The sequence below is a fragment of the Pinus tabuliformis genome, chromosome 9, assembly GCF_031772625.1.
Source record: "Pinus tabuliformis cultivar Carrire ecotype Pingquan chromosome 9, CPIR1, whole genome shotgun sequence".
Classification (NCBI taxonomy): Eukaryota; Viridiplantae; Streptophyta; class Pinopsida; order Pinales; family Pinaceae; genus Pinus; species Pinus tabuliformis.
The window spans coordinates 606,420,789-606,439,227 of record NC_142307.1 but is presented as its reverse complement, the minus strand read 5'-3'; the positions used below and the strand labels follow the sequence as shown (position 1 = coordinate 606,439,227).

At 36.6% G+C, this 18,439-nt stretch overlaps 2 protein-coding genes and 2 pseudogenes across 3 annotated transcripts; 1 reads left to right on the top strand and 3 right to left on the bottom strand.

Annotated features, from left to right (window-relative positions):
* Window positions 1-10,513: 10,513 nt before the first annotated feature.
* LOC149150052 (uncharacterized) lies at window positions 10,514-11,392 on the bottom strand. Its single transcript, XM_089442683.1, has 2 exons — window positions 10,958-11,392; window positions 10,514-10,864 (listed from the first exon to the last, which is right to left on the bottom strand). The coding sequence occupies exons 1-2, from the start codon at window positions 11,390-11,392 to the stop codon at window positions 10,514-10,516; spliced, it is 786 nt and encodes a 261-aa protein (XP_089298809.1).
* Window positions 11,393-11,523: 131 nt separating this feature from the next.
* LOC149150051 (uncharacterized) lies at window positions 11,524-12,498 on the bottom strand. Its single transcript, XM_089442681.1, has 2 exons — window positions 11,968-12,498; window positions 11,524-11,874 (listed from the first exon to the last, which is right to left on the bottom strand). The coding sequence occupies exons 1-2, from the start codon at window positions 12,400-12,402 to the stop codon at window positions 11,524-11,526; spliced, it is 786 nt and encodes a 261-aa protein (XP_089298807.1). The 5' UTR covers window positions 12,403-12,498.
* A 1,201-nt stretch (window positions 12,499-13,699) lies between these two features.
* On the top strand, window positions 13,700-14,755 carry LOC149150050 (ABC transporter B family member 25 pseudogene; annotated as a pseudogene).
* Window positions 14,756-14,810: 55 nt separating this feature from the next.
* On the bottom strand, window positions 14,811-15,803 carry LOC149150049 (uncharacterized; annotated as a pseudogene). Its single transcript, XR_016263175.1, has 2 exons — window positions 15,355-15,803; window positions 14,811-15,261 (listed from the first exon to the last, which is right to left on the bottom strand). The product of XR_016263175.1 is annotated as an uncharacterized LOC149150049 (transcript).
* Window positions 15,804-18,439: the final 2,636 nt, after the last annotated feature.

The window sequence follows — 18,439 nt, the reverse complement described above, 5'->3', positions numbered from 1 at the left end:
CTGCCAACCGTTTGAAACATCAAGTCTTTCGCTAAGATGGAGCTGTGATATTCGGCCCTCTTCAATTCCTTCCACCGCATAAGGTTTTCTGGATCAATTAGAGGTTTGTGGAGCAAATTAAGTGCATTTGGACCTATATATATATACAGGTAAATGCGGAATCCATAAACAGATTGTCCAACTTTATAGATACTCGCGCCTAGAGCAATTTTTAAGTGTCCATAGTCTAATTAGGAATTGGATCGAGATCTGTGGGGACCAACTGTCCATATCAGCGTAGAGATTTGATTGTACCAAGTTATAAATATTTTATCTTTTTAGTTTTGAAATTCTGTTTTTTAAAGATATTATTATTTATTTTTTTCCCAAAAAAATACATATTTTGTGATTTTTTTTTTTTGTTAAAAAACATGTTCTTAATAATTAGACCTATTCAAACAATAGTCTTCAAAACTAATTTATGGTTAAATTTCTTCCCACCCAATAAAAAAATATGGTATTTATATGACAGTCTTCGATCGATCTTAGATTAAATTGAACGATAATTGAAAAAACTGATTACAAAGCATTCATTCTCCCATGCTATCATATCAATCATAGTTAAATAATTATATAATTACAACCTATGCCCATGCCTGTTTTCGCATTCTGTTTGTAAGGTAGAATTCGAATAGCTATTATAAAAATGAAAGCGAAGGCATTATTGTTGTTTGGCGGATTTTGTAGTTCCATATGAGTATTTCGTTTTTTGGCCAGATTAGACGTGTATTTAACCGTCTTTTCTATTTTGTAAATTATGAAAAACTGCATTTTCGCAAATTTTAAATTGGTAATGAGTGTTTCGGTCCCAAAGCGACTCCAATCTGCACTTGAAAACACCAAAAAGACTTTTTCGCTTTAGGGTTAGTTGTTTTTTTTTGCAGAATACGTAAGAAACACCCTTTGTATTTATTCAACTTCCACAAATCTGTCTCTTTTAAAATATGATTATAGTATTTTTTTTTTCAATTTATTTTAAATAAAGGGTGAGTAGCTATTTTGATTTGAAATTTAATACTTAATTTTGGAAAAAATACGATTTCTTCTTAAAGTTAGATTATTTATACATTATCAATATTATTAACATTTATCATATCTATATACTATTAATACTATCCACATCTATTATTTGAAGGAATGGAATTTAAGTGGGAGAATTCCATTACTTCTTCCATCCACTCAAAATAACTCTAATTTACTTCTCTAATTTTAAAATTATTTAAACTAGCATTTGCACCAGATGTTGCAAAAGAAACGCCGTAAGGCATAAATTTGAGAAGAATCATGAGATAAAGAAAATCACTGAATAAAATTTAGTAAACAAAATTTCATTCAAAGCTTGATGATAAAGAGAAATCACTTACATTATACTTTTATACATTCGAGAAGAATCATGAGATATAGAAAATTACTAAATAAAAATTAATAGACAAAATTTCATTCAAAGTTTGAAGATAAAGAGAAATTACTTACATTATACCAACCCGTAATTAGTTAATAATAACGAAGTGAGACTTTAAATACATTCTTGGGTCAAGAATGTTAAAGTATGTTATGAGGGTTAAAAGAGGTTGAAAAATAAAGAAATTAACAAATGCAAACAAATACTTTTCTTTTAATTGAAATGATATAATTCGATAAAACGTGTTAAATTCAAACAAATTCTTTAAACTTTTGAATTCAAAAGATGTAGATATCAATTTCAATGAATATAATGTAATTTTCCTTTTTAGATTTTCAAAAAATAGCCTAGTATCATAAAATAGAAATGTGTCAAAGCAAAAAAGTCCACCTCAGAAACAATAATTTAAATTTTTCCCTATAAATTTTTTCTACTAAAATGTAATAAATAATGCATAAAGTAATGCTCTTTAATTGTTAATGAATGGAAATTTTCCCACCTTTGTTAGACAGATTCTTATATATCGAGAGGAAGGTTTAAAGAGGATGACAGTTTTGACACGAAACCAGAAAAGGTGGCAGCGTATTCGGTACAAGCTGTGATATTGCGCAATAAGCTAGTGAGCTAGTGAATAGATTCGCTCAAATGTTGTACTAGCAAGGTTAAGACATGACAAAAATGGTTGGTTAATGAAGGGCACTCTGCTTTATAGGTTTGATGTAGCTGGTTTTTTTTTATAACTATGACAATGAGAATCAACATGGTCAACAATCTTAGTACCTGTAAGTGTTCCATAACTCGATTTTAACAGAGCATGGAGTTTTGATCGGTTGTATTAATTATATTTTGGATATTTTTAGTGTCGCATGAATATTTATGATATAATCTCTCCTAAGATCAAATTTTATTCCTATCAACAAATCCGAAACTATCTCCTTCCTCAGGAGAGAGCTTCTAGGACAACTTTTCAGAATTTGAGATATCTAATCTCCACAAATATTTTAAAAATTTGGTCATCTATGTATCCGCGGAAATGGGTGGTTTATATAATAGTTTTCGGCATGGAATTATTTTTTTAAAATATATAATATTTCAAAATATTCTAAGAATTTGGAATTCGTAAACGCAATGAGGAATTTATTTTTCTAAATATATAATATTTCAAAATATTCTAAGAATTTGGAATTCGTAAACGCAGTGAGGAATTTATTTTTCTAAATATATAATATTTCAAAATATTCTAAGAATTTCGTCACAAAGAAAATAGAAAACAGAGGAGAATGAAATGGGGGAAAAGAAAAATAGAGAGAGAAGGCAAAACAATATGACGAGAAGCAAATAGAAAACAGAGGAGAATGAAATGGGGAACAGAAAAAGAGAGAGAAAAGGCAGAAGAATATGACGATAAGTAAATAGTAAATAGGAGATAACAGTTGTAAAAAGTTCAACTATTTCCCATAAATCTTTCAAAATTCAACTTTTTGAAAAACTTGACAAGTAAAATATACATTTTTTTCTCCAAACAAATTTAAAAAATTTGAACAATAGAGATAAGAATTCTGTACATTCATATTTTAGGGGAGAAATATGTCATTGCTTTAAACAAGGCCAAATATTATTCATAATATCAGTGTACAAAAAGACTGGCAGTCCGAATAATATCTTGGTGACCCAGATTCTCTACCAGAAATACATGTCACGTCTTGTTTGTTATTGACAAGGATTCACTCTGAATATCCAAGTAAAATAAATAGATGAACACTTCGTGGGATAACAACATGATAAACCAAGGCATTTTTGTGTAGATATAATCCCAAAGATGACTAACACAATGATTTGAACAAAACCCTCCAAACTTCCATGCCTTAACTTCGTCCTTGATATCATTAAATTGATAAAAAAAAAGCCTTTCAACCCATTAAAGTCAAGAGAGCTAGCTCTTTTCTTGGCAAGCTTACCTTCAATTAGGGGCATTAGGTACGGAGGTTTATCGGTTATTAGGGCATATAGAAGGCATCATTAGGTTAAAAGGAAATGTCCAGTCATGTAACATAATCTGTAAAAGTACTACTTCTTACATAAAACAAGATAATCATAATAGAGTAGTTATTTCCCTATTCCTTCTGCCTGCCACCAATAATAACGCATCAGTGATGGAAAGAAAAACCATCTAGAACTTCGTTGTGGAGGTTCCAGAAAGATTGCATCAGCATCATTACCTTGTATGCAGTATTTTTCCTTCATATAAAACATTCACAGCCGAGGGCAACCAGAATGTTAGAATCCACCAGTGGTCTCTCCCACATAGAAATGAACATGAATCCTCTGAAAGAACACGCAAGAACTTGCCCTATAGTAAATATTGTTGGTTTCCTTAAAGGGTCCATCTACCAAAAATGATATTTCACGTTCAACACTCAAAATGTCTATAAAATAAATTCTCTTTTGGAGAAACCATTGAGAAACCCTTAAGCCATCAAGAAATTGTTTAGCAACAAGAAACTCTAACTATTAATTTTTTCTTAACTATTAACTATTAATCTGACGGCCTCTTCTTATCTTTATACCCTCTTGGATTTCTTCTCTCTTTATGCTATAGGATTCATTTAAAGTTTAAACTTAACCAGTCCATGTGGTTGCTTCATTGGATCCTTGGTGTTAAGTAGAAATTCTGTGATGTAGGTCAAAGTTAATAGTAGCAATGCAGCTCCTCTCTACAAGTTCTTGAAGTTAGGCAAAGGTGGGCTTTTTGGTAATGGAATAATGTGGAACTTCACTAAGTTTCTGGTGGACAAAGATGGGAATGTTGTAGAACGATATGCACCCACTACGTCTCCATTGAGTATCAAAATCTTGGAAAAAATCTCTTTGTTAATTCCATGTATCATATATGAAGATCCTTGTTACCACTAGCTCACTATATAATTACTTTGGTGAAAACTTGTTTTTGTGTGCACCAATGACACCAAACTTGAACTAAGGACACCCACAGGGAGATATGTTGTGAAGAACATCACTCCTTGGAAAAAGCAAAGAGATTGTATGCAAATTGGCACACAGAATAAGCCATGACGTTGTCGAGAACAACATGCTGTTAAAAATTAAGTACCTTGTTCTTCAAATCGATGTCTTATTTACATTGATGATGCAATAAACCATGATCTCCAGGGTGATATAAGGCCTAATACCTATGTTGCATCATATGCAAATGTAGAATAGAATCAGATTTTAATTTGTATTGACCTTACCAATCATAAGGCCTATGTTTCAAATAGCTTATATAGATTATAATTGTATTCCACTGAACAAACAATTGTACAACTTGAGTTATGTTTGCCTCACAGCAAGAGCAGCAGGGCTTGTTTTCTTGGCCTTTTATCTTTTGGTATTTCTCAGCACTCGTGGAAATACTAAGATGGCATGTATCTAGCAGTGAATAATTTAGTATAATTACTCAAATCCATATTAATGCATGATCTATGATGTGGTTAACGCTATCAAATTCCTTGATGCAACAATTTCAATGTTAAGATGGATGTGTTCTAGCATTCTTCTGAATAACTTCATATGACTGCCAGGTTGGATAACTAATAGGCAAGGTATATTTTTAAATAGTAGATATATAAGCCCTATTTGATAAACCTGACCTGAAGTGTAGATGAATCCCCTTTGTTAGACAGATTCTTATATATCGAGAGTAAGGTTTAAAGAGGATGACAGTTTTGACACGAAACCAGAAAAGGTGGCAGTGTATTCGGTACAAGCTGTGATATTGCGCAATAAGCTAGTGAGCTAGTGAATAGATTCGCTCAAATGTTGTACTAGCAAGGCTAAGACATGACAAAAATGGTTGGTTAATGAAGGGCACTCTGCTTTATAGGTTTGATGTAGCTGGTTTTTTTTTATAACTATGACAATGAGAATCAACATGGTCAACAATCTTAGTACCTGTAAGTGTTCCATAACTCGATTTTAGCAGAGCATGGAGTTTTGATCGGTTGTATTAATTATATTTTGGATATTTTTAGTGTCGCATGAATATTTATGATATAATCTCTCCTAAGATCAAATTTTATTCCTATCAACAAATCCAGAACTATCTCCTTCCTCGGGAGAGAGCTTCTAGGACAACTTTTCAGAATTTGAGATATCTAATTTGCACAAATATTTTAAAAATTTGGTCATCTATGTATCCGCGGAAATGGGCAGTTTATATAATAGTTTCCGGCATGGAATTATTTTTTTAAAATATATAATATTTCAAAATATTCTAAGAATTTGGAATTCGTAAACGCAATGAGGAATTTATTTTTCTAAATATATAATATTTCAAAATATTCTAAGAATTTGGAATTCGTAAACGCAGTGAGGAATTTATTTTTCTAAATATATAATATTTCAAAATATTCTAAGAATTTCGTCACAAAGAAAATAGAAAATAGAGGAGAATGAAATGGGGGAAAAGAAAAATAGAGAGAGAAGGCAGAACAATATGACGAGAAGAAAATAGAAAACAGAGGAGAATGAAATGGGGAACAGAAAAAGAGAGAGAAAAGGAAGAAGAATATGACGAGAAGTAAATAGTAAATAGGAGATAACAGTTGTAAAAAGTTCAACTATTTCCCATAAATCTTTCAAAATTCAACTTTTTGAAAAACTTGACAAGTAAAATATACATTTTTTTCTCCAAACAAATTTAAAAATTTTGAACAATAGAGATAAGAATTCTGTACATTCATATTTCAGGGGAGAAATATGTCATTGCTTTAAACAAGGCCAAATATTATTCATAATATCAGTGTACAAAAAGACTGGCAGTCCGAATAATATCTTGGTGACCTAGATTCTCTACCAGAAATACATGTCACCTCTTGTTTGTTATTGACAAGGATTCACTCTGAATATCCAAGTAAAATAAATAGATGAACACTTCGTGGGATAACAACATGATAAACCAAGGCATTTTTGTGTAGATATAATCCCAAAGATGACTAACACAATGATTTGAACAAAACCCTCCAAACTTCCATGCCTTAACTTCGTCCTTGATATCATTAAATTGATAAAAAAAAAGCCTTTCAACCCATTAAAGTCAAGAGAGCTAGCTCTTTTCTTGGCAAGCTTACCTTCAATTAGGGGCATTAGGTAAGGAGGTTTATCGGTTATTAGGGCATATAGAAGGCATCATTAGGTTAAAAGGAAGTGTCCAGTCATGTAACATAATCTGTAAAAGTACTACTTCTTACATAAAACAAGATAATCATAATAGAGTAGTTATTTCCCTATTCCTTCTGCCTGCCACCAATAATAATCCATCAGTGATGGAAAGAAAAACCATCTAGAACTTCGTTGTGGAGGTTCCAGAAAGATTGCATCAGCATCATTACCTTGTATGCAATATTTTTCCTTCATATAAAACATTCACAGCCGAGGGCAACCAGAATGTTAGAATCCACCAGTGGTCTCTCCCACATAGAAATGAACATGAATCCTCTGAAAGAACACGCAAGAACTTGCCCTATAGTAAATATTGTTGGTTTCCTTAAAGGATCCATCTACCAAAAATGTTATTTCACGTTCAACACTCAAAATGTCTATAAAATAAATTCTCTTTTGGAGAAACTATTGAGAAACCCTTAAGCCATCAAGAAATTGTTTAGCAACAAGAAACTCTAACTATTAATTTTTTCTTAACTATTAACTATTAATCTGACAGCCTCTTCTGATCTTTATACCCTCTTGGATTTCTTCTCTCTTTATGCTATAGGATTCATTTAAAGTTTAAACTTAACCAGTCCATGTGGTTGCTTCATTGGATCCTTGGTGTTAAGTAGAAATTCTGTGATGTAGGTCAAAGTTAATAGTAGCAATGCAGCTCCTCTCTACAAGTTCTTGAAGTTAGGCAAAGGTGGGCTTTTTGGTAATGGAATAAAGTGGAAATTCACTAAGTTTCTGGTGGACAAAGATGGGAATGTTGTAGAACGATATGCACCCACTACGTCTCCATTGAGTATCAAAATCTTGGAAAAAATCTCTTTGTTAATTCCATGTATCATATATGAAGATCCTTGTTACCACTAGCTCACTATATAATTACTTTGGTTAAAACTTGTTTTTGTGTGCACCAATGACACCAAACTTGAACTAAGGACACCCACAGGGAGATATGTTGTGAAGAACATCACTCCTTGGAAAAAGCAAAGAGATTGTATGCAAATTGGCACACAGAATAAGCCATGACGTTGTCGAGAACAACATGCTGTTAAAAATTAAGTACCTTGTTCTTCAAATCGATGTCTTATTTAGATTGATGATGCAATAAACCATGATCTCCAGGGTGATATAAGGCCTAATACCTATGTTGCATCATATGCAAATGTAGAATAGAATCAGATTTTAATTTGTATTGACCTTGTCAGTCATAAGGCCTATGTTTCAAATAGCTTATATAGATTATAATTGTATTCCACTGAACAAACAATTGTACAACTTGAGTTATGTTTTCCTCACAGCAAGAGCAGCAGGGCTTGTTTTCTTGGCCTTTATCTTCTGGTATTTCTCAGCACTCGTGGAAATACTAAGATGGCATGTATCTAGCAGTGAATAATTTAGTATAATTACTCAAATCCATATTAATGCATGATCTATGATGTGGTTAACGCTATCAAATTCCTTGATGCAACAATTTCAATGTTAAGATGGATGTGTTCTAGCATTCTTCTGAATAACTTCATATGACTGCCAGGTTGGATAACTAATAGGCAAGGTATATTTTTAAATAGTAGATATATAAGCCCTATTTGATAAACCTGACCTGAAGTGTAGATGAATCCCCATTGCAAAATAAATTTATTGAAATGAATATCCAATTTTGCAATGACACTGAATTTCTCCCTTATGGTGTTTGTTGATTTTGTTGATTTTTTAGATTGATATTGGGGTTTAAGGAGACCATTTTTTCTCCTTTGAATGGATGGGAATGAAAGCGATGCTTATTTTTGTCAGGGCATCCCAGGCTATATTCCCAGCATTTGTTAATGGATGGTATTACGACAATACCTTGGTATGTATCTCTCTATCTTCATCATCGTTGTCACACTCTCTCAAACTCACACACGTCTCTCTTACAATTTCTTTCACTTGTAGTTTGTGCTGGAGAAGGCCAGGGAAACTGTTGCTGGCCAAAATTTGGGTTCTGTTGGACTAGAAGCTGCCAGTGCAGAAATCTCAGAATTGGCTTCAAAAGTGTCCAGTGAATGCCTCAACAATGCTTTTTCTAGTTTCCCTGAAATGCCATCATTATACAAGTAGCATCAACATATGGTACATGCTATGTATAGCCTTAATCAGCAATTTCAAGTCACATAGTTTTCAATGGAGAGTTGTTTGACATCAACTGAGAGTTCTGAAAAGAATTTAGTTCCGATTATGCAGAATGCTGGCAAGATAAGATTGAGAACATTACAGAATATAAATGTACCTTTTTGGCAGACTGACACTTCAACATCACTGATTGTTTTTAGTGAAGATAAGTACTTGTCTGCTCCTAGTGCAGTCTCTGAAAGAATGGCCTGTTGTAATATCTTGTCCCTCAAAAGCATATCTGTTATCTCCCTCCTGATTTAATGTGCAACCATCTTGACTCTCCTTAGATGAGCCATGCATATAATCTGATTTTGTTTTGGGAATTTGCTAAATTTGGGTCCATGGGAGTACAGGTAATTCCGATTTGGGGTTCTGTTAAATTTGGGTCCAATGGAGTATTCGAAATGTTTGAGAGTACACAAGTTTAAAGAATGTATTGTTTTTGTCGTCTACACATCAACCACGAGTGTGTGGAGGCACTGCTGGGTTGCAGGCAATGACTATAGACTTGTTTGATGAGCTAGGAGTTGCACCATGTTTCGAATCAACAGTGAATGATGTGTTGATATTATCTACTATTTGTTCATCTATTACACCTGTTAATGCGGGTGCCTACTATAATCAGACATTTTTAGAAGATATAAACAAGGGGCAATCTATTTTCATGTTTACTATACTCGATTTTTCAGGGGAAAGTACCAACCTGGAAGCAAAATTGATTTTCATGAACTCATTTAAAACCAACTGGCAAATTTTGCAAGTAAGTATTGTGAGCCACGAACCTGTTCTTTTCAACTGCTCAGTAGTAGACAATATTCTATATGGACTGAAAGGCAGAGCCAACACTGTTGACATTGAAAATGCTGCCGTACATTTAAAAAACCTTTAGACATGTTTTAAATCTCGTTTGATTTGAACTAGAAACAGGCGACTTGTATTGTCAAATTGAGAGTACAATTAGTTGCTTTATTTGACTATTTCAATGAATATGGAATTCTTCTAAATTTGAAACATTGTCCACTTCTGACTCAACAAATATAGAGAATGGCCATTTCCCATGAGTTTGTATCAAATTTTCTGGAAGGGTACAATACACTTGTTGGATAGCATGGTGTGAAGTTGTCAGGGGGTCAAAAACAACGGATTGGAATAGCAAGGGCATTACTGAGGAATCCTCGTGTACTTCTTTTGGATGAAGCTACGAGTGCTTTGGATGCAAAGAGTGAATACCTGGTTCAGGTGATACCATGACCCAAACCATGATAGCCTCTTTACTCTTCTATTACTCTTGATTTTTCGTGCGATCTTATTTTCTTCCTTAACAATGCCCTTGCTTGTATTTAATCAGGATGCCATGGACCAATTGATAAAAGGACAGACGGTTTTAGTTATAGCACATAGACTTTCAGCAGTGTAAAGTGCAACTACCGTGGCAGTTGTGTCAGGCGGTCTGATAGTTGAAAGTGGTACTCATGAGGAATTGTTGAAAAAGAATGGTATCTATGCATCTCTAATTCGAAGGCAACTGCAAGGATCCAAAACTAAAAATTAAGTTTTCTTAGCCCGAACGAACATGGAGTAAACTACCCGAGTTGTGTTTCATAAATCCATACTACATTGATCGCTAATTACATCTAGTCTGAATCCCTGATACCAGAGTCACTAACACAGAAATTTGACGATTAAAAATTGTTAGATGATCCTTGCTTATAATTTTATGGAAGGAAATCTTGTTGAGTATTTGCCCGGTGCACAGTACAAATGATAAGCAGAGTATGGAAAATGAGCTGTATCATTTCTGTAGACTTTGCTACCATTGGAATTGATGTGATAAGGTGGACAGACAGCAAGGTTATCAGGTCTACACCAGCTCGTCACCTCAGGATGTATGATCATCTCACTGTATCTTGTAACATCTGTTTCAACCTCACCATCACATGGTTGTCCATCATTCTTCCAGCAGCTACCGATATCAATCAAGTAAAACTGGCTATTTGAACCACCTCCGCTTATAACATCGAGTGTCAATCTTACCTTGAAATTTGGTGACTCTGGCAACTAAACGAAAAATATTGAAGTGAGCATATGAAGTATGCTGAATGCATTTTCCTAAATACTAAACAGTAAGACAAATAAGGACTCAAGAAAGACCTTCAACATCATCCCACGAGTGTCATAATGATATCCCCCAGAAAATCCTTCGGTGGCATCAGCACACAAATACAGCATCAACCAAGGATATTTCTTGGACGTTTTCAATTTATGGGAAAATATCCATCTGCCTGTGCTAGCTTGCTTCTCCCAAACAACAGAAAAATAAGAAATATTATCAATGTCAGCTCCTAGACTTGCATTTAGATCATAAGTGCCATAGAAGCTTCCCCTTAAACTGGGTGATTGTGAATCACACGAATAAATTGCATTTTCTTGAGGCTTTGTCCAGTTGTGGTACACAAGAGGCTGATTCATGCAGCCTTTCCCAAAACACGGAAAGGTCCTACTTGTAATGATCGGACTGACTTTTCTACCATTCTCTGGACACAATTCAGATTTAGTATCAAAGTTCCCATTCTTCAACATGATCATCGAAAACTGCCATGGCTTTGATGAGTCCCTTCACAGAGGGAACCAAGATATAGCTCTTTCTCCGCAGCATAGCTGTCTGGATTACTCTGAGACTCAAAAGAGATATTTGGAAATTGATCCCCACTCCTTGCTTATAATTTTATGGAAGGAAATATTGTTGAGTATTTGCCCGGTGCACAGTACAAATGATAAGCAGAGTATGGAAAATGAGCTGTATCATTTCTATAGACTTTGCTACCATTGGAATTAATGTGATAAGGTGGACAGACAGCAAGGTTATCAGGTCTACACCAGCTCGTCAACTCAGGATTTATGATCATCTCACTGTATCTAGTAACATCAGTTTCAACCTCACCATCACATGGCTGTCCATCATTCTTCCAGCAGCTACCGATATCAATCAAGTAAAACTGGCTATTTGAACCACCTCCGCGTATAACATTGAGTGTCAATCTTACCTTGAAATTTGGTGACTCTGGCAACTAAACGAAAAATATTGAAGTGAGCATATGAAGTATGCTGAATGCATTTTCCTAAATACTAAACAGTAAGACAAATAAGGACTCAGGAAAGACCTTCAACATCATCCCACGAGTGTCATAATGATATCCCCCAGAAAATCCTTCGGTGGCATCAGCACACAAATACAGCATCAACCAAGGATATTTCTTGGACGTTTTCAATTTATGGGAAAATATCCATCTGCCTGTGCCAGCTTGCTTCTCCCAAACAATAGAAAAATAAGAAATATTATCAATGTCAGCTCCTAGACTTGCATTCAGATCATAAGTGCCATAGAAGCTTCCCCTTAAACTGGGTGATTGTGAATCACAGGAATAAATTGCATTTTCTTGAGGCTTTGTCCAGTTGTGGTACACAAGAGGCTGATTCATGCAGCCTTTCCCAAAACACGGAAAGGTCCTACTTGTAATGATCGGACTGACTTTTCTACCATTCTCTGGACACAATTCAGATTTAGTATCAAAGTTCCCATTCTTCAACATGATCATCCAAAACTGCCATGGATTTGATGAGTCCCTTACTTCACAGAGGGAACCAAGATATAGCTCTTTCTCCGCAGCATAGCTGTCTGGATTACTCTGAGACTCAAAAGAGATATTTGGAAATTGATCCCCACTCCTTAGTTTATTGTCTACCTCAGTGACTTTCTGATTTACTATGCAACCATTTTGTTTTCCATAGAGGCAACCGCCCACAGGATCTGACATGAAATAAAATAAGAGGTTATTAAGCAGATTGTAGAGAAAGCTAAAAATTACATAAAAATATCAAACATACTGTTCCTCAAATAAAAGGCCCTCTGTTTTGGCCTGTAAGGGTAGAAAGATAGGTAAGAGTTCACCTTGCTGTCACATTATCGAGAAGCTTCCCTGACCAAAGGGGTTGCAGTCTGGGTCCAAGCACGCTATCACCACTTACTGCTGAACTCAACTCATTGTCTTCAGAACAAAAAAGCCCATGATTGTGAATAGTTAAAAATAATTAGTCCTCTGAGAGATCAGATGTAGTCATGGCTGATGAGACAGTTCCAACAGATGTGGAAATTATGGAAATTGTGGGTGTCAAGGAAACCATAATACTAACTGGGTTTTGTGGAAAAATCAGAGAAAAACTGGTGTTGCAACTGTCTGAATACGTATTGACGCTAAGAATGCAGGTACTAGGAAGTAGACAATGTGACAACAGCTGGAACTAATTCTTGCACCAGAAATGGATTCTCCTCTGCTGGGTCTGAAATTAACTGGGCTTTATCATTATGGTCATCATTCTGATTATTTTTTCAATTGCCCAGTTGATTTCTTCCATTGAATTCATCTTTTCCTGCTTTCATTTTGGGAATGGTGCATGAGGAAGTTGCAGCTTAAGCTTCTACATTAGCATTACAAGGACCTTCCTTTTGTTGGAAAGCTCACCATCACTTCCAAGATTCTGCAAGATGGTCACATGTATTATGCTTCTTGCTGGTTTCCAATCCAATCTCAATTTCTGAAGCTGGAGAAGATTTTAAGAGCATTCTTATAGGCTAAGTATGGAAGATAATGGGGTCTCTCTTCGCAACCATCTTGACTCTCCTTAGATGAGCCATGCATATAATCTGATTTTGTTTTGGGAATTTGCTAAATTTGGGTCCATGGGAGTACAGGTAATTCCGATTTGGGGTTCTGTTAAATTTGGGTCCAATGGAGTATTCGAAATGTTTGAGAGTACACAAGTTTAAAGAATGTATTGTTTTTGTCGTCTACACATCAACCACGAGTGTGTGGAGGCACTGCTGGGTTGCAGGCAATGACTATAGACTTGTTTGATGAGCTAGGAGTTGCACCATGTTTCGAATCAACAGTGAACGATGTGTCGATATTATCCACTATTTGTTCATCTATTACACCTGTTAATGCGGGTGCCTACTATAATCAGACATTTTTAGAAGATATAAACAAGGGGCAATCTATTTTCATGTTTACTATACTCGATTTTTCAGGGGAAAGTACCAACCTGGAAGCAAAATTGATTTTCATGAACTCATTTAAAACCAACTGGCAAATTTTGCAAGTAAGTATTGTGAGCCACGAACCTGTTCTTTTCAACTGCTCAGTAGTAGACAATATTCTATATGGACTGAAAGGCAGAGCCAGCACTGTTGACATTGAAAATGTTGCCGTACATTTCAAAAACCTTTAGACATGTTTTAAATCTCGTTTGATTTGAACTAGAAACATGCGACTTGTATTGTCAAATTGAGAGTACAATTAGTTGCTTTATTTGACTATTTCAATGAATATGGAATTCTCCTAAATTTGAAACATTGTCCACTTCTGACTCAACAAATACAGAGAATGGCCATTTCCCATGAGTTTGTATCAAATTTTCTGGAAGGGTACAATACACTTGTTGGACAGCATGGTGTGAAGTTGTCAGGGGGTCAAAAACAACGGATTGGAATAGCAAGGGCATTACTGAGGAATCCTCGTGTACTTCTTTTGGATGAAGCTACGAGTGCTTTGGATGCAAAGAGTGAATACCTGGTTCAGGTGATACCATGACCCAAACCATGATAGCCTCTTTGTTCTTCTATTACTCTTGATTTTTCGTGTGATCTTATTTTCTTCCTTAACAATGCCCTTGCTTGTATTTAATCAGGATGCCATGGACCAATTGATAAAAGGACAGACGGTTTTAGTTATAGCACATAGACTTTCAGCAGTGTAAAGTGCAACTACCGTGGCAGTTGTGTCAGGCGGTCAGATAGTTGAAAGTGGTACTCATGAGGAATTGTTGAAAAAGAATGGTATCTATGCGTCTCTAATTCGAAGGCAACTGCAAGGATCCAAAACTAAAAATTAAGTTTTCTTAGCCCGAACGAACATGGAGCAAACTACCTGAGTTGCATTTCATAAATCCATACTACATTGATCGCTAATTACATCTAGTCTGAATCTCTGATACCAGAGTCACTAACACAGAAATTTGACGATTAACAATTGTTAGATGATCCTTGCTTATAATTTTATGGAAGGAAATCTTGTTGAGTATTTGCCCGGTGCACAGTACAAATGATAAGAAGAGTATGGAAAATGAGCTGTATCATTTCTGTAGACTTTGCTACCATTGGAATTGATGTGATAAGGTGGACAGACAGCAAGGTTATCAGGTCTACACCAGCTCGTCACCTCAGGATGTATGATCATCTCACTGTATCTAGTAACATCTGTTTCAACCTCACCATCACATGGCTGTCCATCATTCTTCCAGCAGCTACCGATATCAATCAAGTAAAACTGGCTATTTGAACCACCTCTGCGTATAACATTGAGTGTCAATCTTACCTTGAAATTTGGTGACTCTGGCAACTAAACGAAAAATATTGAAGTGAGCATATGAAGTATGTTGAATGCATTTTCCTAAATACTAAACAGTAAGACAAATAAGGACTCAGGAAAGACCTTCAACATCATCCCACGAGTGTCATAATGATATCCCCCAGAAAATCCTTCGGTGGCATCAGCACGCAAATACAGCATCAACCAAGGATATTTCTTGGACGTTTTCAATTTATGGGAAAATATCCATCTGCCTGTGCTAGCTTTCTTCTCCAAAACAACAGAAAAATAAGAAATATTATCAATGTCAGCTCCTAGACTTGCATTCAGATCATAAGTGCCATAGAAGCTTCCCCTTAAACTGGGTGATTGTGAATCACAGGAATAAATTGCATTTTCTTGAGGCTTTGTCCAGTTGTGGTACACAAGAGGCTGATTCATGCAGCCTTTCCCAAAACACGGAAAGGTCCTACTTGTAATGATCGGACTGACTTTTCTACCATTCTTTGGACACAATTCAGATTAGTATCAAAGTTCCCATTCTTCAACATGATCATCCAAAACTGCCATGGATTTGATGAGTCCCTTACTTCACAGAGGGAACCAAGATATAGCTCTTTCTCCGCAGTATAGCTGTCTGGATTACTCTAAGCTTTAAGATATGTAATCGCTGCATGATATATGCTTTTGGAATATGCTGAGAAGCTAGGAATAATTCAAATCGCAAATTGTAAATGTCTGTATAATTTGAAATCACCATTTAACTGCCTCCGTGATGGTTTTGAGTTCGTCCAACATTCCATGAGCGTCATAGAGGTCATCTACAACGACTGCTATGATACAAAGTTTTGTGGAGACGATTATGCTCTGAGAAAACTCGGGCTCAAAAATGCATGTAACTGTCCAAAAGTAAAATTAACTCATTGCCTCCTGTATGAAAATGGGGGTGTACACTGGAAGAGCCAGGATTGCTTCCACTTCAAGTGCCATGACCCTTCATGTAATCACCAGAGAATCGAAGCGGTGGCTCTTCCATATCCACATAACTTTCTTCGCTTCATTTTTTTCCGGCAAGCCATACACCTCGAAACGAGGATCCACGATCGAACGAACAGTCGCGGCTGGCCTTGCTCAATTCAAATCAACGGATAAGGATTACCTAATCGTCTAACATCAAAATCCAATGGCACATATTTTGACACGAAAGCAATTTGGGGAGTTAATCTCAGAGGGAAACGCCTTACGGCGTAATAATATTAATATTTTTTTAATTTAATTTTTTATATTTTCATATATTAATAATAATATTAATATATATTTTTATTTAATTTTTTATATTTTCATATATTAATTTTAATATTTTTTTCTTATGTATTTTATTTTTCAAATCATTTTTTATATCATTGATTTTATGTTTTCAATTTAAATCTAATAAACACCTTATCAATTTCTCTAGTTTTCATTTTCAGCAGATAGATTATCAAATTTCTTAAAATTACCAATTCTACTTTATGTTAACATAGCTATATTGTAAGAGGTTTTTTTTTTCGCTGCTACTGCCCTCGCTGCGACCTGCGTAGCCTGACTGGGCGCTGCCCTCTCGGCCCTTCCACCCCGATCCTGGTCCTCTTGACTGCGGGGCTACCTGGATCTGCCAGGCCTGCTCATTGCCTTGACCGCGTTGCCCCTGCACTGGTCAGATCTGCCTGGACCCTCGCTCTGCAGGGTTTGTTCGGATCTCCTTTCTTCCGTGTTTGAGATGCCTTGCTTCCTGTACCCGCCTGGAGCAGATTGGGTTTGTTGATCTATGCTCTGCCATGGAGGCTCAAGGCTCGCCTACCGGTTCGCATGCTTCTCCTCCGGAAGCTGAAGCAGCCTTCTCCTCTCTCCTGGCTTCGCTGCCCAAAAAGAAGAAGCCTGAACTCTCTAAATTCGTCAAAAGGATCGACGATGTTCCGGAAGTAAACCTACCTCCTGAGGGCCCGATCCAGGTTGCCTTGTCCCTGGCAGATCGAGCCCTGGTGGGTCAATTCACGGGCCTTTGGCCCTCACCAAAATCGATGGAAAATTGGGTCATCAAGAACTGGGTTCCCCTGATCGAAAACAATGTCACCTCTTATTTTCTAGGTAGAGGCTTCTTCCTGTTTGAGTTCAACACAAAGGAGGACAAAGACCTGATCTTCAGGAATGGGCCATATTTCATGGGGCCCCAGGGTCTTTATCTTAACAAATGGACCCCTGACTTCGACCTGACCATGGATGTCCCAACGGTGGTCCCTGTTTGGGTTCAGCTCCCGAATCTCCCGGTGCATTGCTGGAACTGGGAGTCCTTCGACCACATAGGGAACACTCTGGGAAAATTCATTGATAGAGCAAACAACAATGACCGGTATGATTGTGCCCGAATCTGTGTCGAGGTAGACTTAGAGGTGGGGCTCCCGGAGGCCATCAAATTAAAAGTAGGCAGTTGGACGCATGTCCAAGTGCTGGACTATGAGCAACTTCCTTTCAAATGTCGTAAATGCCATATCTATGGCCACTTTGCAAGAGGGTGCCCGACCAAAGGGGAGGCAGAGAAGGGAAAGGAAGAAGGCTGGAACCAGGTCAAGAGATCAAAGGCATCCCAAAAGAAACCTGGGGTTCATGCACCCCATCCTGCCTCCACCCAGAATGCTCCCCTGTCAAACAGTCAGGAAAACAGGTATGTGGTCTTAAGCTCCGCTGAAGAGACTCTCCAGGCAGAAGATAAGCAAGATCCTCCATCAGATAAATCGACTTCAGCAGATGCAAGACCTGACGAAACCATGGCAAGAAACAAGGAAAAACAACCAGAAGCATCCGAGGAGGAACATGGCTCGGAGGAGTCTGAGGAGGATGGAGAAATAGGAGACATGCAGACATCGGTCAGAAGATCTGCAAGAGGCCGTAAATCAGCTAGAGAAAAGAGAGATCAGGAAACCTACAAGGACAAGCTTCAGGGTAGCCAGCCCACTCTGGAGAAACTCCTTGGGAAAAATCCGAAGACGAACAAAAACCACTTGCAGGGTTCCAAGGGAGCCCATCACCATAAAAATAAATGATGAAGATTGTCTCCTGGAATTGCAGAGGAATGGGGAGCAAAGTGAAAGAAGAAGCAACAAGAAGTCTTATAAGAAGAGAAGCCCCAGACATTCTTCTGATCCAGGAGACCAAAATGGAGGACAAGGAG

Coding starts and splice junctions, on each gene's coding strand:
- LOC149150051 (XM_089442681.1), bottom strand. CDS start 12,402: ATGATCATGTTGAAGAATGGGAACTTTGATACTAAATCTGAATTGTGT. Junction 11,875..11,967: donor CTCGTGGGATGATGTTGAAG/GTCTTTCCTGAG, acceptor TTTTTCGTTTAG/TTGCCAGAGTCACCAAATTT.
- LOC149150052 (XM_089442683.1), bottom strand. CDS start 11,392: ATGATCATGTTGAAGAATGGGAACTTTGATACTAAATCTGAATTGTGT. Junction 10,865..10,957: donor CTCGTGGGATGATGTTGAAG/GTCTTTCTTGAG, acceptor TTTTTCGTTTAG/TTGCCAGAGTCACCAAATTT.